This window comes from Malus domestica, chromosome 10 (genome assembly GCF_042453785.1).
Source record: "Malus domestica chromosome 10, GDT2T_hap1".
In the NCBI taxonomy this organism is placed as follows: Eukaryota; Viridiplantae; Streptophyta; class Magnoliopsida; order Rosales; family Rosaceae; genus Malus; species Malus domestica.
Window position 1 is genome coordinate 32,929,665 of NC_091670.1, and position 25,319 is coordinate 32,954,983.

The 25,319-nt window shown below is 33.9% G+C and overlaps 2 protein-coding genes and 2 long non-coding RNA genes across 5 annotated transcripts; all 4 read left to right on the forward strand.

The window, feature by feature from the left end:
- Positions 1-2,243: 2,243 nt before the first annotated feature.
- Positions 2,244-2,856, forward strand: LOC139188759 (uncharacterized). The gene is made up of 2 exons (XR_011572010.1): positions 2,244-2,346; positions 2,459-2,856. It is a non-coding gene; the product is annotated as an uncharacterized lncRNA (long non-coding RNA).
- A 7,953-nt stretch (positions 2,857-10,809) lies between these two features.
- On the forward strand, positions 10,810-13,987 carry LOC103422273 (uncharacterized). 2 transcript variants are annotated; one of them, XR_011572275.1, is made up of 9 exons: positions 10,810-11,391; positions 11,673-11,744; positions 11,851-11,876; positions 12,078-12,124; positions 12,239-12,272; positions 12,452-12,616; positions 13,252-13,323; positions 13,604-13,694; positions 13,802-13,987. It is a non-coding gene; the product is annotated as an uncharacterized lncRNA (long non-coding RNA). The 2 variants fall into 2 exon arrangements; XR_011572274.1 differs by lacking the exon at positions 13,802-13,987 and having other exon boundaries at positions 13,604-13,758.
- Positions 13,988-17,194: 3,207 nt separating this feature from the next.
- Positions 17,195-18,158, forward strand: LOC139188686 (zinc finger BED domain-containing protein RICESLEEPER 1-like). The gene is made up of 3 exons (XM_070806357.1): positions 17,195-17,716; positions 17,944-18,005; positions 18,110-18,158. The coding sequence occupies exons 1-3, from the start codon at positions 17,195-17,197 to the stop codon at positions 18,156-18,158; spliced, it is 633 nt and encodes a 210-aa protein (XP_070662458.1).
- A 4,146-nt stretch (positions 18,159-22,304) lies between these two features.
- Positions 22,305-24,742, forward strand: LOC139188901 (uncharacterized protein At4g26485-like). Its single transcript, XM_070806948.1, has 4 exons — positions 22,305-22,616; positions 23,337-23,538; positions 23,762-24,118; positions 24,403-24,742. Exons 1-4 carry the CDS (start codon positions 22,463-22,465, stop codon positions 24,416-24,418), a joined length of 729 nt encoding a protein of 242 aa, XP_070663049.1. The 5' UTR covers positions 22,305-22,462; the 3' UTR covers positions 24,419-24,742.
- Positions 24,743-25,319: the final 577 nt, after the last annotated feature.

Below are 25,319 nucleotides of genomic sequence, written 5' to 3' on the forward strand. Positions count from 1 at the left end.
TGTGCAATGCATGCAGTTATCGATAGACAAAGAATCATGGTATACACTTCCGTGTACTAGCTAAAGTATTATGTATATCTGGAGGAGATTATATACACTCTGGTCTCGTAGTAGGTAAACTTAAGGGGGAAAGAGAGATTACTTTAGGCTTTGTTAATTTACTACATGATGATTTTGTTGAAAAAGATTGAAGCCATGATATTTATTTCACTCAAGATTGGGTCTCACTACCAAGTGTTTTGCCTATGGCTTCAGGGGTTATTCGTGTTTGGCATATGCCTGCTTTGACCGAGATCTTTGGAGATGATTACAAAACTAATACAAAAAGACAACCGCCTCTTAGTATTACGATGTAGTGGTATTCTTCTTTAATTGTAAGTGTGATGTCTTAGATTTGATTCTCGCCAAAGACGAATTTGAACCAAATTATTGTTAGCACATTATGAGGCTAAACTCATCCCTTCTTCTTTAGTATATATAATATCGTTTGTTGAAAAAAAGAAGATACAAAAAGGCAACTATTAGAGCATCTCCAAAGGAGATGTCAAAAGATAAATATCAAATGTTAATTTGATCGCTGACGTAGCAATATCAGATTTTCTATTTTTCCAACCAATATTTTTTTTTATTATAAATGATATTTGTAGGATCCATTTTAAAAAGAAATTAATTAAAATAAAATTTTATGATCTATAATTGGTGCATTAATGAGACCTACACAATAAAATAATTATAAATTATTTGACATCACCTTTTCTTATTTGTTAAATTTGGATTTGGATTCCATCCGGATCCAAATTGTGGGGTTCATAGGGATCGTCACATCTTAGTTATTTGTCGTGTTTTAAAAAATCATTTGACTTTTTTTATTTAAAATTAAACATAAATAGTATCTGACAAAAACTGGTCGCACGATGTACGATGAACGACTAGAATGTGGGGATCCCTAGGATCCCCACAAAGTGGATTTACAGTGGATCCTCTTCCGTCAAATTTGACATATGAAAACTCATATGTCAATCCTCATTTGATTACATGACATTCCACTTAGGATTTGACATCTCATTTGGAGATGGTCTTATCATGCATTCCTCTCTTATAAGATGTAGAAACATAAGAGAAAAGTTAAGGTTCCACGAGTTCATAATCACATTTTAAAGCTGCATAAGAATTTTGATAAAAAGTTATCTAAGCTAGTTTGAGTTCGACTACTTTTCTTTTTCCCTTCAATTTCTTGGTATCTTTTTTTTTTTTTTTCCTTTAACATAGACATGCATCATCAACTATAGTACTATCATTTACTCATTTTCCGATTTGACTCAATCAAAAGATGTATCGTGTTCTTTTTTTTTTCAAGTCCAAGGAAAATTAAGTAACATATCTGTTATTTCTTAAAATAATAAAACGTGTTCAAGTATTATTGGGCAAAAATAAAAAAGCCAGTATATAAAGTAGGATGCATTGAATTTAGATTTTGAAATTGATGTCTATCTATTATATAGATCTTGAAATTTTAAATTTTTTTATCTATTCTAACGATGATAAATTAAGGGTAGTGAACAAAAATATTTTTTATAAATACTTACTAATGAGTACCTAAGTATCTAGCTCATAGGTGCACGGATTCACAAGAGTTAAGCATAATTAGTAGTTTTCCAATTTCCAACAAGGAGACCCTACAATTACCAACATACGGCACATTTGGAGTGATAAATGGTAATTATTTAAATGAAATGGGGAGCCTAACAGTTGCCCTATCCTGCAACTCTATATATTTCAACGATCAAGTAAACAATTCTAAGAAATTTCAGACTACTAAAAAAGAGACAAATGGAAGAGGGTAAACAAGAGAAACGGATAAAACATTACAGCAGTTCTCAGAGTATACTTTTAGTGGGTGAGGGTGACTTCTCCTTCGCTGCCTGCTTAGCTAAAAAATTTGGCTCTGCTGCTAGCATGATTGCCACTTCTCTCGACTCCAAAGGTAACATTTTATTCTACTTTTTGATGTAATGGAGTTGTAAGATTCATACAATTGATCCCACTTAGTGGGGCAAGACTTTGTTGTTATTGTATTAGATTCTTCTTCCCGGCTGATTAATTAATCCTTTCAATTATCCTTTGCATTTATGCTAATTAATTTTTAGAATTGTTGTTCTCTAAGTATTTAAGTGCAAAGAGCAACGTGAAGGAGTTAGAAGACAGGGATTGCTTAGTACTGCATGACGTGGACGTCCACACCATGAGCCTACACCCTCTCCTGATTCATAAACTATTTGATCGGATCGTGTTTAATTTTCCTCATGCTGGTTTCTTTCTTCGTGAACACAACAAGTACCAAATTGAGTAAGTTTATATAGAACCTTAACGTTCGAGAAGTACCAATAGACTAAAAGCCCTAGTTATATTCCTCGTTATGTATACGTGAAATAATATTGCATGCAATGCACACTTTCAGGCTTCATCAGAATTTGGTTAGAAATTACTTCAAGAGTGCGCATAAAATGCTGGCCAACTGTGGAGAGATTCATGTGACACACAAGACTGCATATCCTTTCAATGAATGGAAGATTGTAGAGTTGGCAGAAGAATTTGGGCTGCATTTGGTTGAGGAAGCAGAGTTCTCACTATGTGATTATCCAGGTTATTTAAACAGGAGAGGAAGTGGGATCAAATGCTCTATGGAATTTCCTGTGGGAAAGTGTAGCACCTTCAACTTTGCCAAGCAATCTGCAAATAATGACCCTTGAGGCCTTATCTGACTGTTGATTTTTGGAATTTACCAGAACAAAATTGTCCCAATTAAGTTTACTTCAATATTTTGAAGCAATGAAGAAGTGAAGATGTTGGATTGTATTTATATCAATTTTATCATGGTTTCACGTAGACACTGTCCACTTTTGGAGTGAGTTTAAAACGACTTGACGTTAGCATGTAGGACATCAGTCAGATTTAGGTCTTGTTTGGTATAAAGGATTAGCTTCATTTGGAGTAATGTCTCCTATCTCCAAGTTGGTCACCATTTTTCCATGTATACCTTTCAAGTATTTTTAAAATAGTGTCTTGCGGGTGTAAAATTGAACATGCTGAAATGTATTTACAACCAGCATCAATTCGTATGAAATTTATGAAATCATAGGTTAGAGCATACCTTGTAATTTGTGCAAGACGGAATCAATTTTTTATAGGGTGCTGGAAAAACTAAGTTGGAACCTGTTATGGAAGAACATTTCAATCAGATGGACCAAAGCAAAAATGCTGAAACAAATGAGCAACATAAATGTATGAACTGGTTCAATTACGTTTATTTGTTTATATAACTGTTTTAATCGTCCTTACTTTTCAGTTGCTTAAGGTGTAGGCAATTATATCCATACATGAATGAGGTTTACATGTCAGTGTTGAACTACTGAATACAAATTAAGCTTCACTCTGCAAGTTGACACAGGTTGTATAATGTTGTTTGTTGAAATTATCTAGACGATAGAGATGCAGATCATGAGGAGTGGCAACATACCTTGTAATCTTTGTGAGCTAGATAACAACAGCAATGCAGAATTTTTCTTAGGCATTGGAAAAATTATAACAAAAGTTAAAACCACATGATACTGTAACCAAATGACAGAAAATTTATAACAATAACTGAAAATTGAAATTACCAACGGAAAATTAAGCAAAAATCTGTTTTGTACAATACAGATTTGTTGATAATTCGTGCTTGAATAACGCTGCATCTCCTGTTTAACATTAAGTTAACAGGTTGTTTAAATTTTGATGTAAAGCTTTGCTAACATGGGGAAAATGTATAATAAAATAAATATGATAAAAAAAGCGAGGAAACTGAACAGTATGATTCCCAACGGTTTAAAATTGTAAAAATATGCTGCAAAAAGATATGCAAGTGAATTACGTGTTGTCTTCATTGCAAGAATAAACATGCCATATCAGATATGCTTCGTTCAGTGTCTCTGCAACACAGAGATACAATTTGCTGCATTGTTTGTACTTTGATTTTTTCAGGTATTATCATCATTTTCATCTTTCATCTTCGGAGGAACTGAATGTTATCATATATAAACAGACACTTTCTTCTTTCAACTTGTTGTGAACACATTATAAATTGTTTGGCTATTCAATGAAGGATTTAAGATAGACATCCTAAAATATGAATGTAGACGTTTTAACCATAGAAATATTCTGCGGATATCCTTTGGTTGGACAAAAGAACATGATATGAACATGGAAATTATTTCTAATGTATTTAACTAATGATAAAAATGTTGTATGGATAAATTTAAAGATTTCTTGATTGGTGAGGTATTTTTTGGTTTAGCCAAGGTTTATGGAGCGGTTATATTTTTGGTCAAAACGTCTTAGATAATACTTTTGGATGTCCAACTAAACCCATTTATGGGTAGGCAAGTAGTTAACCATGTATTAGGAGCAAGCGAAAAGCATATAGTGTGGATATAGATTGGTAACAACCAGTTCTCTTGAAAAGAAACGTTAGTAAAGATTTGATTTAAGCAGTAAACATTTACAGAAAAGGAATAAATTATAATTTTTTAACATGTTTTGCTGTTGTTACAGAAGTATTCATGTATAAGAGCAGTTCCAGCGTGGGCTACAGCCTGAGGGACATGCGAGGGAACAGGGCCTGAGAGCCCGAGCAATCCAGTCTAGCGTGTGCTGGTGAAGGAGCCTGAGCAGGCCCGAGGGAGAGGCCTGTGGAGAGTTGCCAGCCCGAGAGCCCGGAGTGGGTTTGACGCAAGGCTGACGTCTCCCTGACGTCAGCCACGTTTTTTCTTTTGTTTTACGTCAGTCGATGGGGCCTGCGTGCGCAGCTGCGTCAATGACCGTTGGAGGCCACGTGGCGCCTTGGCGTCCATTGGATCTCAACGGTCATTTGTTTTCTACCGTTAGATTTCCAATAGTAATAATAATTTTAAAACCTTATTTAATGTGGACCGTTGGATCTGAGATCAACAGTCCATGTTATTCACCTTTATAAATTTTTAAAAAAAAAGAAAAAAAAATTAAAAATTAGAAATCTTACTTTTGTGCCACGTGGCACAATTTGGAGTGTTGGAATTGAATTTTTTTTAATCTAACAGCAAAGATTAATTAGGTGAATAAAAATTAAAATAAAATGTAAAAAATTAATAAAAATCTAAAGAAAAAAATTTTGAATTAAAAAAAATGATTTTACTTTTCTATAAATACCTTCTCATTATCTTCTACCTTACACCACATTTTCATATTTTCTCAACTACTTTCAACCACATTCCTATTTTTCTCTCAAAGTTTTAATCCAATTTTTTCCAACAAAATGACTACTGATGCAAGAAAGAATTGGACGCTTATTGAAGATGTTGCGTTATGTACTAGCTGGGTTGAAGTTACTCATGATCCGATTACGGGTAATGAGATGCAGTTGCGAGAAATGTGGAATCTTATTCATACCAATTTTCTTGAGAAAAATGGTGGGAAGGGAACCAAAGAATCGATGTCCAGTCGTTGAAAATTACTTAGCCAATCGTTTAGTACATGGAGAGACGTCTTGGCACAAGCTAGTGGTAATCTTTGAAGTGGGAAAAATTTAGCGGATTAGGTAACAATATATTATTTATTTGTTTGTACTATACCCAAATTTACACTATAATTATTTGTTTGTATTATTTATTTGTTAGCTATTTTGATTATAATTATTTGTTTGTATTATTTATTTGTTTGCTACTTTCATTATAATTATTTGTTTGTTTCATTTATTTGTTACCTACTTTCATTATAATTATTTGTTTGTATTATTTATTTGTTACCTACTTTCATTATAATTATTTGTTTGTCTTATTTATTTGTTACCTACTTTCATTATAATTATTTGTTTGTATTATTTATTTGTTACCTACTTTCATTATAATTATTTGTTTGTCTTATTTATTTGTTAGCTATTTTCATTATAATTATTTCTTCTCCCACATTGTGTAGGAACTTCAAGCACAAGCTTGGTATAATGCCAAAACCAAAAGCAAAAACAAATCATTCAACCGATGGGAATTTTGGAATATTGTCAAAGATTGTCCTAAATTCAGAGTTGTGTCTGTCGATCCAGAAGTTTTCATGAACAGCACCCCTCTACACTCTACATTCGATCATTCAACTGGTGGGCATGTTCATGAAGATGACACAGAAGAAGTGCTCGAAACGCCCCCCTGAACAAGCGTCGCGGTCGACCCGTTATCCAATTAGGCCTCAAGGTAAAAAGGCTTCAAAGAGAAAAAGGGAGTGCTTCCAAGAATGATTATGCAAAGTATATGGAAGAACTTGCTTACCAAGGTGAATTGACTTTGGCGCGGGAAATGTCGAAATTTGAGGCTGATAAGGCTAGAGAGGAGGTAAAAGCTGCAGCTGTTGAGAAAGCATTTCAAGCTAATGAGAGAGAAAGAGAGCTACTTAGGCAAGAAAGGCAACATGCTAGAGAAGAAAGAATGGTTCAACGAGATCGTGACATTATGAACATGCCTTTAGAAGGGAAGTCTCCAAATTCTAAATATTTGTAGAAGTCGGAGAAAGCGAACGTGGTGCGAATGAGGCTTGCAAGAGAAGCGAGAGCAAGAAGAGATGGTCCTAGCATGACAAGAGAAGATCATCCTAGCACCACAAATTGGTTAAGTCATGATGAATAAAGTACTTTGGGTTGTAATTTATTATTTATTGAATAGAGTACTTTATGTTGTTTCCAATTTATTGAATTTAGTACTTTATTTAAAGTGAGAGTGAATTTATTTAATTTGGTAATTTATTTATACTAAGAGAATCTTTATTCAAATGATATAAACACACCAAATAAAATTACATAAACATACCAAAAAATAAAAAACTCACTAAATGAACTAAAAAAAACACACCAAATAAAATTAAATAAACACACCAAATAAAAACAAACACACTAAATGAACTTAAGTATCTTGAGCTTGTTTCAATTCCCACTAGTGCTCTATCAAGTTAATTTGCTGGGCATTGTGCATATATGGCCTTTGAAGTGCAATATATCGTTGAATGAGCATTTAATTGTAACGTCCATCCCTTTCTAATGGCTTGCATTGCACAGGTTCTTCGATGGTGTCATGAGCACAATATATTTGTGTTTTGGAATTGTTCATCGTGTCTGGCTCATATTCATCAACGGCATCATAATCGTACTCATCTTTCACAATCATGTTGTGAAGAATGATGCACGTCATCATGACGGATCGAAGCGACTCTACATCAAACATTCTGGCAACACCCCTGACAATCGCCCATCGAGCTTAGAGGATACCAAAACAACGCTCCACATCCTTCCTGCACCCCTCTTGACAGCTTGCAAAGTGTTTTTCCTTTACACTTCGCGGACGTGGCATTGTTTTGACAAACGTTGACCACCTTGGGTAAATGTCATCTGCTAAGTAGTATGGTCCGTCATACTTACGTCTGTTGACCCAGTACGTGACTTTTGGTGCCTTTCCTTGCAAGACATCGTTGAACACTAGGGATTGGGCAAGGACATTAAGGTAATTTTGAGCTCTGGAACCTTAAAAAAGGCGTGCCAAATCCATGTATCAAAAGATGCCACCGTATCCAAAATGATACTTTTTTATCATTTTTTATCCCCATAAGTGCCTTGCCATGCACTTGGACAACTTTTACAGGTCTAGTGCATACAGTCAATGCTTCCAATCATCCCAGGAAAACCTCGCATCTCACCCTTCTTCAGAAGCCTTTGCAAGTCCATCTTAGTAGGTTTCCAGAGGTACTCTGCGGTGTAGATAGATTTGATTGCTCCGAAAAACCTCATCAGGGATTCAAGAATTGTTGATTTCCCCATCCTCGCTATCTCGTCCACTTGGTTTGCAGATGCTCCATATGCAAGCATCCGTAAGGCAACAGTAATTTTTTGCTCAGGCAGGAGACCCATAGCACCAAAAGCATCTTTCTTTTGCATAAAGTAAGAATCATGATTGCAAACAACGCCCATGATTTTGTTGAACAATTGTCGTTCAATTCTAAAACGACGTCTAAAGTACGTATCAGGGAATGCACTGTTACGGACAAAATAATCGTCCAAGAGATCCGTACCTCGTCGCTGCCTTCTTCTATCAAGGTTTGCGGAACGGCTGGGCCTGCTGATCTGAGCCACAACTTGGATGACTCGACGGGAATGTGAGGTTTTGGCCATTCTTGCTTCGTCATCTCTCCTTCTACGCTCCTCATCATCTTCCATCTCATTTTGGGCCACCTGGAGATTGAACATTCCTTCTGATTGGTTAAACAATTCTTCCTCTTGCTAATCGATTTCCCACATCATCCTTGAAGAAGAAGACATTGTAAGAAGGAAGCAGAAAATAATGATGGAGATTTTGGTGAAGAAGGAAGCAGAAACTATGAATAATGATAGAGATCTTGAGAAAATTGGTGTGAGATTTATGAGGATATATGGTGGATTATATGGAGGATTCGGAAAGGATTAGGTTGTAGATAATGCCACGTGGCATGCTGTCATTTGTTAAAAATTTGATGGAAATCTATCTTCAATGATTGTAAACAAATTATGACATGTGGTGTGACGTGATTGGTTAATAATCTTATTGGAAATCTATCACTAATAATTGTATTTTCAGATAATGACACGTGGCGCAACGAGAATGTTTAAAAATCTTATCGGAAATTCATCACCAATAATTGTCTTTTCGAATAATGACACATGACGGAACAAGAACGATTATAAATCTTATCTGAAATTACAAATAAAATTATTTTGTATTATTTTATAAATAAAAAAATACTAATATTTTATTGCCAATTGCCAGGGCTATTCAGTGTAGGGATAGAGATGTAAAAGACGATTACTGTTCATTAAGGACAATTATTGTTCACTTGGTGGATAGCCCTAGGAGCCTCCACCACGCTGGAACTGCTCTAAAAAATAAAGTAGGTGATTGACTATGTAACTCAGTGAGTCACGAACAACAAGAGTGGTGGCAACGGAAAAGATAGGAAAAAGATGGCAAGTCGTACGATGTTATCTTGATTGGATAAATAAATAAGAACCTGCATAAGCTTTAAAAAAAGCTAATAAAACTATAACCTATTTAAATTTAACATTTTATATTCATTTAAACTGAAATAGAAATCTTACTTAAATTTAAAAATAAGAGATTAAATGGTAGTGGACAAAAGATAGCAAACACAATTAAAATTGGTGAAGTGGGCAATCAGAGGATGTCTGGAGTATCCGGGTGCAAGTATGATGGTTGTGACTATCCTAATTCGATCATGACAGAATATTAAAGATTTTCAATCAGTTTGAGCTCTTAAGGGCTCCAATATAGGGAAAGGAAAGCGGTACAGTTTGGTCTTTTTTTATATATTTTTAGTGCTAATCTGCTGCAAATTTAAGCTTCAAACTTATCATCACCACCGACCTGCAATAACGAAAGAAGAAAAAGAAAGTCGTTGACAATACATGTTTCTTAAATGTGGTGAGACTTTTAGACTCCCACGGGCCTTGGGATAGAAACACACCATTTGGCTAGAAGTATTTTTTTTTTCGTGCTGATTTTGGCCAAAACAAACTGTTCTATCTAAACAAAGCGTTAGAGGCCTTCTTCCTCTGGGTTTGGAACTTTGCAAAATACCATAATGGTGCAGCACCGCTGCTGAAGCGTGATTTCCGAATTGGCAATGCATAGTAGACTAAAATTACAAAGAAATTTAAACTCCAATCATTCCTTTGATTTCTTCTAAAAAATTACAAACACAATCTAATCTAACAATTATTAACGGGTTCCCAGACTGAGTAAAAAATGAAAAGACAAAAAACTTACCCAAAAAATAATAGGACCGCTGGAGACACTGCCAAATTTACGACTAATCAACCATCAACGAAGCAACCAAAATGCAAAATATCCTCTTAGCCAGGAAAACCCTAGCACAAGGATAAGAACTGACCCAAAACAAATGGTTACAATTTTATCCAAATCAAGCAAAACTCACAACAAAAATCAAACACAGTCGTTAGGGAACATACCTCAGTCGTAAAAAATAAATTTCCCATCAATGCAAAAACGGTTGGCCGTCAAATGAAAAACAAAACCCAAACAGATCCGGCCAAAATCAGTGAAGACCAGAGGGTAACGACCGCAAAGACCGCAAAATATTCACTGTTGATCGCAACCCCAGAAATTTTGAGATGAAATAGTCGATATGGCTTGCACTTATATGGAGAGCTTAGAGATGAAAACATCAAAGAAAAGATACAAAATTTGGAGATCTCTCTAAGGTTTCCAAGATTACTTTAATCCATATTATCACTGTTTGGTTGGCAGATTGCATTGAATCCCTAAACACCAAACCCGACGAGTGGATTGGATGACGGATATGCTTGTGGGAAGCCAAATAAATCCAATCCAATCTAGTTGGTTTCGTAGCAGTTGTTTTGGAAAGAGTTTTTATAGATGAAACACCATGAGCATGAATCTGGACATTAAAACCCATATCGGTAAAGCTTAGGAATATATCTCAACCAGTTCCTCGCTGAGCGAGCGAGGATCGCCTAAAAGCCATATCTGGTTTTAGACATTCTTTAGACCTGGTTGAGTATATTCATAATGTATCGTGGTAGCTTCTTTGGTAAAATTGCACATTTTATACACCGATACATATAGAATCCAAATGAATTCTCATTCTTTGCTAAAAGTTGGCGGAACAGTGAAGTACTAACTACCAACATCTTCTCTATATATAAGGCCAGCAGTCCAATTTGGTGTCACTGGGTTCACCAAATTTTTTTGGACAAAAATGCTCTTAAAACAAAAAAATTCAAAAACAGCCCAGAATAATTCCGGAGTATTTTCGTCGTATAAACAATGTTTTTAAAATAATAATTATTTTTATTATAATTTTGTTAGAAAAAAAGTTAAAAACAACTCATTTTCTTTCCTCTCTGCGTGCAGATCAGCAGCTGCACTGCTGTTCTTCTTCTCCTCCTCCTTGATTCTTCTTCACTCCAAAAACTTCATTTCATCGTAACTTTTTCATACGGTGACGAAATCGCGCAAGGTCAGAGTCTATAGATTTGTATCAGAACCCTCTTCCATCTTATATGACACCCATACCTCAAAATCAACTGTGCTCAAAGATTGGAGCCTAGAACAGTGATGATTTTTTGGCGGAGTTTTGCTGATTCCGCCCAATCCCGCCGGAATTTGATCTCGGGGCAAGAGACAAAGTTGATCCTCTCCTGACGATCTTTCTACGAATACTTGAGTTCGTTGAGTGAATTGAAGGGATTGTTGATTGAATTGGTAATTGGATAATGAGGGAATCTAGAAGATCGGGGCACGTTCTCAGGTTTGTACTACTCTATTCCTTTTTTTCTCTCTTTCTGGGAATTTCTTGAATTTGAAGATGCACGTTCTCATTTATTCCATCGATGGCTACTACAAATAATGATCTTTGGTGTGTTTGGTTCCCGAGAAAATCAAGGGAAACTGTTTAATTCCCAACAAGAAAATACTTATCTTGCAAATTTAATTTTCAACCTACGGGGTTTAATTCGTTCTTATGTGCAAAGTTGTTTTGATAGTGATATAGCAGGCTCTGATGCATAACCTTTATTTGATTCATTGTAGCTCCAAGATTATAAGAGTCGGCTATTAGTGTTTGGACATGATGGTCCTTACTTTGATCGTGAAGTTGCACAGGTTCTTTTTCGACGTTCCATCACTCAACGCTGCATTAATTTGTGTTGCTTCCTTTAATGTTGGTCTGCTACCTGTTTGTGATCATCTTTGTGTATGTGCAATGCAGATTCATATGCATGAAGATTTTATAAGGTACGAATAACCATTCATGTTTGTGTATCTCTTTCCTGAAATGCCTATTTAAATTTTTCCCTTTTTAAAATGAGTCAAAGAAACAATTTTCTGGATCTTCCAACACAGAGAGGCCATTGTCCTTGACAAAATGTAAGTAAGATTTAGGTAGATACCTTTTTAGACATGGCTCTTACCATATGTGGATGTTTAACTATGCAGTAGTATTGAAGCTAAATGATGATCGGTTGAACTAGATGCAGGAAAATGTGAGTTTAGTGGAGAAAAACCATGCTTCCAGAATTTGGCATTTATGTTAAATGCTGCTTTTCGTATTTTAGTTTGTTTTTTGGGGTTGTACTGATTATTGTGGCCGCTTGCAGGACGACGTTCTGATTGCCACATTTGGTCGTAATGGTAGAGTACAACCATGTTATTTCGATGCATTTTCTACAAATTTCGGGTTTAGACAGAATAATTGTTGAGATAAGGGAAGGCTGTTGCTCAAGATTGCTCTTAATTTTTTGTTAAATTAATGTTGCATTTGGTATTTTAGAATTTTTTTTGGGCTATACTGATTATGTCGTCGCTTGAAGGAACGACGTTCTCATTGCAGGATTTGGTCGTAAAGGTAGAGCACATTTGGGACCCCATAATCCGCGTGTTCAACTTCCAGAATTCCAGTCCATAGTTGGGAGACAACGAATTTTCAAAACATCAAAGTTCAGGATTTTTGTTTGGCCATCATTGACGAAGTAAAGGTAACTCCGTTCTGGATTTCAACATTTGGGGTTTCATTTATATTTATGGATCTTCCAATGCAAAGGGCATTGTTCTTGAGAAAATGGAAGTGAAATTTAGCTAAATGTGTTTTCCATTAAGAATCCTATCCAATCCTTTTTAGCTAATGGCTTTCAATTTTCATTCTACATTAGTATGGTTCAGTTACCTTCACAAAAAAACACTTTCCCACTCGGACGATAGTATAAAAGTCTTAAACCTGAACATGTACAAAGTGTTTTAGTGTTTGTCTTCCATTTCAACAAAGTGTTTGGTAGTAAAAATATCGTTATGCATGCACAAATATGAAAGGGAAAAACTCTATATGCCGCATGTTGTGACTCCTAAACCCCTGCCACTCAAACTTGCTTCCAAGTGCAACAAAAACATGGATATCTAATATTCACTCGTTGCCAAATAAATTGGCCAAACAAAAGGAAAATATTTGTAACTCACAATATACACATAAATGGTATTGTATGAAATATTCGACATGAACTTTTATTATTAACATCACTTCACTTTTATATGTTACCTAACTGTTGACAATTCACAATCCTCATGTTCTCTTTTCTTTTTTCAAAAATAAATTATCGTGTTTTTTTTTTTCATGTAGGAATGCGAAAAATTCCAAGTTGACTTCAACGGATCAAGTATGGACGGATGTGATAGGAGCAATATATCACAGGTTGTCATCTTAATTGCGTTTCTACTCTTTTTTATTGACTAAAATTTCAGTGTTTTGTTGCTTAATGTTTCAATTTTAATTTTTTTTAAATTAGTAGGGTTCATTTACCTTCACACAAAAAAACCTTTTTTTTTTTGTTCACTCGGATCAAAATACATAAGACTTAAACCTGTATTTTGGTTGGAGATTTACAATTGCACCTTTGTTGTAGTTCAATATGAATTTTTTTCCTTTTTAAAAAAAATTAAAATTCATTCTCTTTTGCAATTTCTTCGTATAGGTCAGCAATGACGGATGAGGATCCTCTCCGGATCCTCTTTGTGAGGATCTCGGGAATCATCAAATCATATCTGTTCATTATACATTGTGTGGTCAGTTTTCGTCAAGTACTGTTGATATTTAATTTTAAATAAAAGTATCTAAAATAATTCCTGACCGTACGGTGTACAATGAACGGACACGATTTGAGGAACCACAGGATCCTCACAAAGAGGATCCGAATTCGGCAATGACGAAGTTTGATTGGGGCAAATAAATGTTCACAATTCTCGAGAACAATCAAAGCAAAGGTTTCGTAGGAGCAATCAACAAAGACACGGACACCAAACTGTGAATTCATCACAGAGGGCTCAAAATTCAATGCAACGTGCCAATTATCAAACTCGATTAACTACGTCAATATAGTACAAAATCAAATGGAAAAAAAGAAAAAACAAAGAAACTATAGGATCAACATTAGCGGGGAACTATGATTTTTTTCTTTTGGACTCTAATAATTATATATTTGTAAATCCATACGATGTATGAATATTTTTGGACAAAAATGCCCTTTAAACAAAAAATTCAAAAGCAGCCCAAAATAATACAAGGGTATTTTTGTCATATAAACGGTGTTTTTTAATAATTAATTCTTTTTGTACAGTTTTATTTTTTATTTTTTATAATTATTATCTCACAATAAGTTAGCAATAATGTGATTCAATCAGTTGTTTATTAAATATTATTTTATGTATTTTTAAACACATTCAAAACATCTTAAGAGACGCGTACCGCCGGTGATAAAAAAAGTCTTTCGCACGCGCGCAATAATGTGATTCAATCAATTGTTTATTAAATATTATTTACTCTATTTTTAAACACTTAAGAGACGCGTAGTGTCAGTTATAAAAAAGGTATTTCGTATCTGCATAATAATGTGATTTAATTAGTTGTCAAATGATTTTTTTTTTGAAAAAATGATTTTATCTGCACTAAGGGGGAGAGGGTGATCTTATCTTCACAATGGCCTAGCAGTAATGTGATTCAATAAGTTGTTTATTAAATATTATTTTCTCTATTCTTAATGTAAATTCAATAGAATATAGATGGAAATTAAAAGACCGATTTTATTATGTGGATTAGCTGTTTTGATTGGTTTATGAGGGGTTTCTTCTAGTATGATCTAATATTATTCATTTACTTCAAATATTTGATTTTCTTTTTGTCACTAAAAAAAGTTATTAAAACATTCATGCATATAAATACATTTAAAACGTGTAAGTCGCGCGTAATTTTTTTAACTCTCATCATGTTACGAGACTTTAATCCATTTCACACATGTGGGATTTAATTTCAACAGTCATCGTCTTTTCTTATTTTTGAATTTCTAGGTACAAGTCTATCACCCTTTAAAAGAAGGGATGACAATTCTAACCGTTAAACCCAATAAGCATAAATAATCGCCCGAATGGGTTGGATTTAGATATGAAAATTCGGATATGGTATGGATAGGGGGAAAAACAGTGAACTTTATTCAGTTATGGTTTTGGATATGCTTATAGGAGTCTTCAATCCGTATCCGTCCCCAAATCCGACCCGAATATTATATATATATATATATATATAATGTAATTTTATTCAATTTACTGAACCCTCCCCATACTAATTCATTATGCATGCATCAAACCCTATACTATTTTTATTATGCACCAAACATCATGCATGGGGCATACCAACAACCTCATCAATTCAATACTCTTATTGTTATACTCAATCAAATTAATTCATTGAATCATTTTATATATCAATTATCAAATGTTCCAAAAGTGTATCAGATTCATCTCTCTTCAAGAGTCTCACTGTCAAGAAATTGGTGTATGTTGTTAGCTCAATAGGTACTCTTTCATTCTTTTTCATGTTATTTGATTCATGCAAATTCTCAATTAGCATCAGTTTTCTAGTTTATTACATATGTTATGAGGCCATAGAATTATGAAAAATTAAATCAATAATTGTCTTCTTGTTTGTTGTTATATATTTAGTTTACATGTTAATTGATTCAGTTTCAGTATTATACCATGTCTTTGTTTACATATTAATGGATTTGGTTGTGTTCACAGCAATCAAAATGTCTAAAAGAAAATTTAAGTCTCAAGAAGAAACAATATCTACCCCAACTGATTGTAATCTAGCACCTACATTGAATCCAAGTGTTGTGCAACGAGAAATACTAAATCAAATTGCTCGGCCCCAAGATATACCAACTCCAAATGAGGTCACTGGTAAGACTAAGGAACTTGGAGGTGATGATGGTGAAGGTAATAATTTGAGACTTCGCAATTTGGTGTGGCAACATTACACAAGAACAATAGTTGATGGGGTGATGAAAGCAATATGTAATTATTGTAACAAGAAGCTTGGTGGGAACACTGGAAATGGAACCAGCCATTTGAGGCATTATGTGACGATATGTCAGGCTAACCCAAAAAGTGGGAGATGGGAAAGTAGAGTTGTATACATTTGATCAAGAAAATGCAAGGAGAGCTCTCGCCCAAATGATAATATTGCATGAGTACCCTCTTTCCATGGTTGAGTATGTTGGATTTAGAAACTTCATGAGTGTTGTCCAACCGTTGTTTAAGGTTGTTTCAAGAAACACAATCAAGAGTGATATCCTAAAAATATATGATTATGAGCATTCGAAAACAATGCAATTGTTAGATGAAAATAAGACTAGAATTGCCATAACTACTGATATGTGGACTACAAGTAATCAGAACAGAGGATTTATGGTAATAACGGTATATTTTATTGATGACTCTTGGACATTGCAGAGCCGAATAATAAGGTGATATTTTTAATACTTTAACTTCTATTTAATTATTGTCTAGCTTTAGATTTATATTTCAGATTCTTTATTGTAACCATCTTCTTTGTAACCTTTTCATATTTATTTATGTGCCTTGTCCGCATACTGCCGAGACACTTTTAGATGTTTTGATGGAGTGCTTGCTAGATTGGAACCTCGATCATAAGCTTTCTACCTTAACCATAGATAATTGCACTACAAGTGATAAAATGATTGATCTTATTCTTAAAAAACTTTCTAGTAGTTCACTTTTGTTGGGTGGAGGGTTCTTTCACATGCGTTGTTGTGTGCATGTATTAAACTTGATTATGAAGGATGGTCTGGAAGTGATTGGTGGTGGTGTTGAAAAATTCGTGATAGTGTTGTGTACTGGAAAGCGACACAAAAAAGAGAGGAAAAGTTTGAGGAAGCATCACGTCAGTTGAAGCTTCCAAGCACTAAGAAGATGGTGCTTGATTGTAAAACTAAGTGGAATTCCACTTTTTTAATGATTCAATATGCTTTGATTTGCAAGGATGTTTTCCCTTGTTTGGAACAATAAGAGTCGCAATATAAGTGTTTGCCTGATGATAGAGATTGGGAGATGGCAAGAGAGACTTGTGAGAAGTTAAAGTTGTTTTATAATGTCTCCGAGTTGTTTTCTGGAACTAAATACCCTACAACCAATCTTTATTTTCCAAAGATTTGTGAGATCAGGTTGTCGCTAACCTGGTGGCTTACCTCTAGACGTGATGAAAAAAAAATATGGCAAGAAGTATGATTGAGAAATTTGATCAATATTGGAGTGTGATTCATGGAATAGTGGTTGTAGCTACTGTATTGGATCCAAGATTCAAGATGAGGTTGATTGAGTATTTCTTTCCTCTAATGTACGGGCAATATGCTTCGAATGAAATTGATAAGATTCGCAAATATTGTTATGATTTGGTAAAAGAGTGCGAATCTAATCATATCTTTAACATGGGTCATCAACCATCATTCACTTCATCTCAATTGAATCAATCTGACTTTGAAGAGATGAATCCTTTAATGGATAACTTTGACTTGTTTGTTTCTAGTACTGTAAGCACTGATAATGTAAAATTAGAATTAGATCACTATTTGGATGAGGCTGTTTTGCCTAGAACATATGATTTTGATATTTTGGGTTGGTGGAAATCAAATGGGACTAAATATCCTATCTTAAGTGCTTTGGCAAGGGATACATTAGCTATTCCTGTATCTACAGTTACTTCCGAATCAGCTTTCAGTACTAGTGGGAGATTTGTAAGTCCACATCGTAGTAAACTTCATCCAAAGACATTGGAAGCCTTAAAGCATGTGGGCCCAAAATTGGTTACGGAAAGAAATTCAAGGTACCCCAATATTAATTTATTTTCATCTTATATTTGTGCATGTTCTTTAAACTTAATTTCGAAATTATTTTTCAAATTTAATTAATTAGTATGCATTCAATTTTAGAACTAATTTAAGTATTTATGTTTCACAACTAGCTTCTTGTCCTAATGCACACGTCGGTTGCTACATTTATTTTAAAGATATGGATATGGATGAGGTAAGTATTGGCAATTATATTATATGTATATAACTATCTTCTTTTTAGATTATATGTGTATAACGATTCATATTAATTATTTTGTCATTTGCTTAATAGTGTAGGAATCATGCTCCATTGATGGGCGTTAAGGAGGAGCACCATGAAATATGATGCTGGCTTGGTGGAATTAGAAGCGAAGTGCAAATATCTCGTTCTTTTGTCGTCACAAGTTTTGGAATTATTAGGCAATTTGTTTTGTCTTCCTTTCGTATTTTCTTTTGTCCTCTTTTTCTTTTTTATTGGACCAATTTATCATATTAGCTTATCATGAACAACTTCAAATATATTGTTCTGTTTTTTGTAATTGGATGTTGCTATTTAATGACATAATTAGTATTTACTAAAATTTATAGTGCGTCAATCAGATGAATATATATATATATATTTTTTTTTGACGAAGATGAATATAACCGATTGAAAATCTGTTATTCGGTAGATATGATTATGAATAATCCCAAATAATTAATTTACAGTTATATATATGATTAATTTTCGTAATTATAGGAAGGAATATATTCCGTCCTCAAATCGAACCGTTGCCAAAGTCTCTTTAGAAAAAGAAGAAACTCTTGACCATAAAAAGATAAGAAACTAATGAAAAGCAAAAGCATAAAGGACCATCAGGGCTCCTCACACAAAGGAAGTAATGAGCAGATCACGCGTTTCTCTAGCCGTATTTTATTAGTTAATTAAAATTTATATTTGATCATTTAATATTATGATCTAATGATATTTTTCTTCACTTATAAATGAGAAGTTCTAGGTTCGAATCTCATTGATAATGAATTTGATACCAAATTAAGTTATCTATTATGTAACTTAATCAAACTTTCTCTTCCTTTTAATTTAAAATATATCGTCAAACTCAAATTTAAACACACTCCAATACATAAACAATAGAAATATGTTTTTTTATTTTGAATTTCTAGGTACATTTCTTTATCATCTTTTAAAAGCCAGGAGGATCATTTCTGAATCCTCTTTATGAGGATTCTAAGAATTTTCAAATCGTGTCCGTTTATTATATATCGTGTGATCAATTTTCGTCAAGTACTATTTATATTTAATTTAAAATATGTTTGAACGAATATAATTTGAAGATCTTCAAAATTCTTATAAAGACAATCCGATCCTCATTCTCAGGCCCTTTAGAAAAGGAAAAAAAAACCAATGAAGAGCAAAAGCGTCAAGGGCCACCAGTGCCACCACACAAAGCAAAAGCATAAAAATTATTAAGTATCAGAAATTGGTGGACCCAAGATTTGCTCCGCTTGGGCGAGTGGATGCAACGCGCGAAGAAAGCAGTGACAAGTGGGTCCCAACAGTACATTTGGGGCACACATCACAAGGGGTAATGTAACGGGATGATGAGTCTACAGAAATAGATCTCACTAGAAGTTGTAGCCGCGCGCTTATCAGACCTTAAAAGTTAAAACGCCACAATAGTTTTCAAACATTTACATTTAGATACACCAATTTAAATTGGTCTCAATTGAAGCTTAGACAAATTCGACAAGGATTGTCTGATCTTCCACTTTCGATGTCTTTTCGTCCCCTTCTGTTTTGTGTGGTCACGGTTAAATCACGTTAATATTTTATATTATTTTTTATAGAGATAATAAGATAAAAATAAATAATAATATAAAATATTGACGTGACTTAACCGTAACCACACAAACAGAAGGGCACCCAAAGTAGAAGGACAGACAATCCTTATCCTAAACAAAATCCAATTGAAAAAATGTCACATTTTTTAATCATACTTCTTATTCGGTTTCATAATAACACAAATCAAAAGAATAAGTTAAGAAATTTCGTAGTTGTTCAAGTGAATTATATGTTCACAAAATTAAAAAATTATTTTCCCAACAGAAATATACCATGGTCTAAATTTAGATTACATAGTAATCACTTGCAATGCGTACAATCCCCGCATGCCCCAGCGCAAACTGGTAGCACACGATCATCAACCTAGAGGCCTTCAACATCTTCCCCAACACTCAACAATGCTGTAAAAAAAATAAAGCATTTCGACACATAATTTGAAATAATTCAGAATTGCAAGCAAAAAAAAAAAAAAAAAAAAAAAATCAAGACAAAAATTAAAAAGAAACTACGTACAAATGAAAACTGTTGAGAACGACATCACTTATCAACATCTCGGAGTTGATTTTAAATCAGTTCCGAAAATCGCACCCGTATCTTGGGGAAGCATAACAGCTAGTAATATATAAAGTCAACAACTTCTTTTGGGATCATAAGCTTCACCAAATATTTCTAGACAAAAATACCTTTAAAACAAAAAAATTTAAAAGCAATCCAAAATAATATATCAAATAATGAAGGGGTATTTTCATCTTTTTAGTAGTGTTTTTTAATAATTAGTTCTTTTGTACAGTTTTTTAATATTTTTTATTTTAAATTAGTATCTTATAATAGATTAGCAATAATGTGATTCAATTAGTTGTTCATTAAATATTATTTTCTCCATTTTTAAACACGTTCAAAATATCTTAAGAGGTGTATAATACCAGTTATAAAAAAATTATTTCACATGTGCATAATAATGTGATTAAATTAATTGTCAAAAGATTTTTTTTAAACAAATAATATTATCTACCTAAGAGAGAGGAATGTGGGTTTAGCCTCACAATTAGCTAGTAATAATGTGATTCAATCAGTTGTTCATTAAATATTATTTTCTCTATTCTTGATGTAAATTCAATATAATGTAGATGAAAATTGAAAGATCGATTTTATTATATTAATCCAGCCACTTTGATTGGTTTGTGAGGGGTTTTTCTAGCATGATCTAAGATTATTTATTTACTTCAAATATTTAACTTTCTTTTTATCAATTCACGCATATAAATTCATTTAAAACGTGTAAATCATATGTAGCATGTTGTGATTAAAAAAATGCATTCTTTACGCGCATCAACGTATGCATAAAAGCTAGTATTGTGTTAACGTATCATCAATTTTAGTTCCATAAAAATTATTTATATTTCATCACGTTTTTAACTGTACATTATATTTATGTTTTCCTACATTATTTGGCGGGGGAAAGCTTCCCCAGGAAGCTAGAGGCCCAAGCTTCTATAACGCACGTACGCGACACACCGACGTTCCATTTTGGACTTCCACCATTACTTTATTTATTTTGGGACTTAAAAAGAATCATTGTATACCTAAACGAACACTGCCTCAAATGAAAAAGTCCCCTCAGTGTAAATTTTAAATTTGAGGTTTATGTAACTTTAAATCGTTAATCTCCAAAGGTTAATAAGAACAAAAATCTAGAATGCATCTATACTACTGATTGCAATTGATACTTCTTTTAAAATGCACTTCAAGTGTTTTTGAGTTTGTAAAACACTTTCATAAAAAATGTTTTCAATCATTGTAAAAGTACTTTTAGCAAACTCTATTTTTTTAATTATAACCGCTAGAGCTTAGGCCAACCTAAAACCAGGTCGAAAACAACATAAGTGAGTTGTATCAATTAGATAGAGAAGCGTGTTTGTCATTTTGCACTTAAATCTGAATCCATATATATCTTTGTATTAGAATGAACAATGTTTACTGAACACTCATTTTTGTTTCTGAACACTCTCATTTATTCGTATTTCTTATTCTTCTTTACTTTAGTCAATGTAAATGTCAAAAATAAACATGAGTATTGAAAAAATAAGTTGTGTGGGAGTCCCTTCCCATTCGAATAATAAGAATGTTACTATGTCCAAAATACTGCTCCATCTTGAAATTTAAATTTTTCTAGACATTTGCTATTAGTATTTTTCTTTAGTTGTAACTTGTAGGTGAAAGCTGTTAGATTCTAGTTTCGTTTTGAATAACAGTAGTTTCCATTGTAATTTGTTGTGAGGATAGCTTTTTAGTCAATTATTTGGGACATTCTTTTTTCCTTCGACTGAGTTGAAATTCCTGACAAACTTTTATCGAAGCTCATGTATTCATACTATCCTCTTATTGTACGGTTTCTAGCATTCTTAATGAATATTGTACTTTCTAAAAAAAAATTAATCTTATTAAATTGATCGGAATCATCTTTCAATGGAAGAGGATCCTCTCCGGATCTTTTTTTTGGATCCTGGGGATCCAGTGATCGTAGTCATTCATCGTACATCATGCGATTAGTTTTTGTTAAGTACTATTTATATTTAATTTTAAATTTTAAATTTTAAATAATTTCTAGCCACACAATGTATAATAAACGGTCACGATGACGAAATCCAAGGGATAGCGTAGCGACTCAAAAAGTTCGAAAGTGCTGCTAAATAAAGGTTCGAAAGTTAAACCGGTTTTAGTTTCCCAAGAGGAAAATAATAGTAGCAAGGCAAAACAATTCTGAGAATATTGAAGAAGACAAAGAAGAGAATCACTGAATCAGTCAAATGGAAGTGTTTAGCTTTGAGAAAAGGATTAAGCATTACAGCAGCTACCAGAAGATACTGTTAGTGGGAGAAGGAGACTTCTCTTTTGCCGTTTGCTTAGCCAGAGCTTTTGGTTTCGCTGTCAACATGGTTGCCACTTCTCTTGACTCCAGAGGTAATTCCAACACAGTGACCATCATTGTTAATTTTCTGATTTAAATTGTAATGTATTTCATGTGTTTCAATGTACAAGAGACCAAGTATATATGAGAGGAGAGGAGAGAGAGATGGGTACAAGTAACCAACTGGGAAACCCAGTGACCGGATAAACCGAGACTTAATCCAATCCTTAAAGCAAGGAGATTACACCAAACACTAGGTTATGAAGCTAATCACGTCAACTCCCTTCAATCAAAGGAAGATAGCTGTTTTAAACTCGAGATAATGATGACCTTGATATCTAGGAAGGGTGAACCTAGAAACCGAGAGATCAAGGGTGTGTACACTTCAACAATCATTGACTTGTGTTAACATCCAACTACTTTAAATCTTTGTCCTAATTTCATCCCAATTCATTGAGTTTTGAAGAAACCCCAGTTGAAATTTAAATTAATTGAAAAAACCAATTTAGTATTGTTGTTGCAAATTAACTCTCTATTTGGTGCTAAAATTTACATTTTAGTGGTGACCCAAATGAAATAATTGATTGAGGGGACCAAAGATTTTATCTTTTTGCTTAAACTATAGAGGGTTTCTGAAACCTGGTTGAAATCCTTTGCATGCTAATTGTAGAATTCATCATTGGTGAAATAATAGGCAAAGGGGCACAAAGATTTGATTTTTATTATGTTTAAACTAAACGGGTTTTGATTGATCATTTGCATGCTAAATGTAGAGTCGTTAATGGTGAATTACTCAAAAGCTATGAGCAATGTGAAGGAATTAGAGTCCAGGGGATGCATTGTACTGCATGAGGTGGATGTCCATAGCATGAGCAGGCACCCTTTCCTGATTAGTGTACGCTTTGATCGCATAATCTATAATTTTCCTCACGCCGGTTACTTGCATGGCTCTGAACGCAACAAGTTACAGATTTGGTAAGTTCAAACACACTCATTTATGCAGCTTTTTGTTTAAGCTCATGGTATATTTTGTGCTCATACGGTGTTTGTTTTAGGGCAAAGCTGGTATTTAAGGTTTATACGAGAATGGTTACTAAACGAAGGATGTGAATGACTTAATTTTGATAGCAAGCAGAACACTAGCCCAACAATGTAAACATAGGACTCAAATTCTAGACTAAATTCATGCATTTTTCAGGTCTCATCAGCATTTGGTCAGGGGATTCTTTGAGAATGCAATGGAAATGTTGACCGGAGTAGGAGAAATTCATGTGACACACAAGACAACAATTCCCTTCAGTGAATGGAAAATAGTGGAGTTAGCTTATATGGCTGGATTATATTTGGTTCATGAAGAACAATTCTCGATATGGGATTATCCAGGTTATGAAAATAAGAGAGGAGCTGGGATGTGTGATCAAACTTTTCATATTGGAAGGTGTAGCACCTTCAAGTTTGCCAGGATATTGTACCGTTCTACCACTTTTGGTTTCCACCTTGGCGCTACTTCTTCGGGTCCAGGGCCTGGATGGGATGAGTGTCCTCCCATGCAACTGTAAGCACATCATATCAAATTTGTTTTGTGATGATTTTGATTACTACTACATGAGCAAGCGAGTTGCATTGCGTGAGCCTAAATTTTTAGAGTTAGTACACCAAATGAGAAAATTGACCCTGCAACTCCCTCCATAAATAGGGCATTAAAAATGAGTATAATTTTGTACCCGTGGAAAGAAAATAAGTTCCCAGTCACGGAGTCACCTTATATTTCCAGCTTCATATGTTCATCATTAACTTATTGTAACGGAACTTTTTTCCTAACTCTTGTTTTTCTTGCAGGCCATTTTACACATAAAGTGATATTGACTGCTAGCAAAAAGTAGCATAGAGAGTACGCTTTCAATCGATAGGCGTTGGGATTCTTCATGAAACATGAGTCCCCTTGTTTCTTTCCCTATAACTTCAGAAGCTTTACTTACCAGCTTAGTTTTGAAAGTGATCATCTTGGCAGAACCTAGCTTTTTGTTGTATATGATTTTTAGTAGAAAATCAAGGACCAAGCTTTGTAAGATGATCTTTATTTAGACATTGTAGTATGATCCCAGTCGAATACATTATGTTGCTATATGTATATATTCATATTCTGACGATGAACTGCAGTTATCTATTGATGTATTAATCTTGTGCCTCTTACCATGTTTTACCTTTTGTCCAGCTACCTGATCCTCGAATCTCTGGAAGGGTTTTATTTAGGAAATATTTTTGCTCACCGCTTTCAAGTGACAATGAAGCTCGCCGCGTTATTTTTCATTGTTGGATATGTTTAAATTTCGTGATCTGTGTAGAAAATAGACACAAATTTCAAAATTTAAACTTATAGATAGGGTGGAGCATGAGCAAAATGTACCATTTTACTGAGGGCGTCACTAGGGAAGTTTAATTTGAAGGTACTGAATATTCCAGGAGTGCTAGATTTGTCATCTAAACCGAATTTTAGAATTAAAATCACTCTCATATAACTCAAATTTTCCGACTCACGGTAAGAATTTGATTCTTATAAAATTGGAATCATACTTGAGGGCCTTAAAAGTTGTTTTTGTATTCGTGGAACTTGACTTTGAGTGGCTAATATAATTTTATAAATCCTCTACTCAAAGTCAAATTGCAAAAAGACAGAGACATGCACTTCAAAATATTTATTTCTCTTGAATTTATCAGGCTAAACCCACGACTTGATGCCTATCCGCTCATGTGAA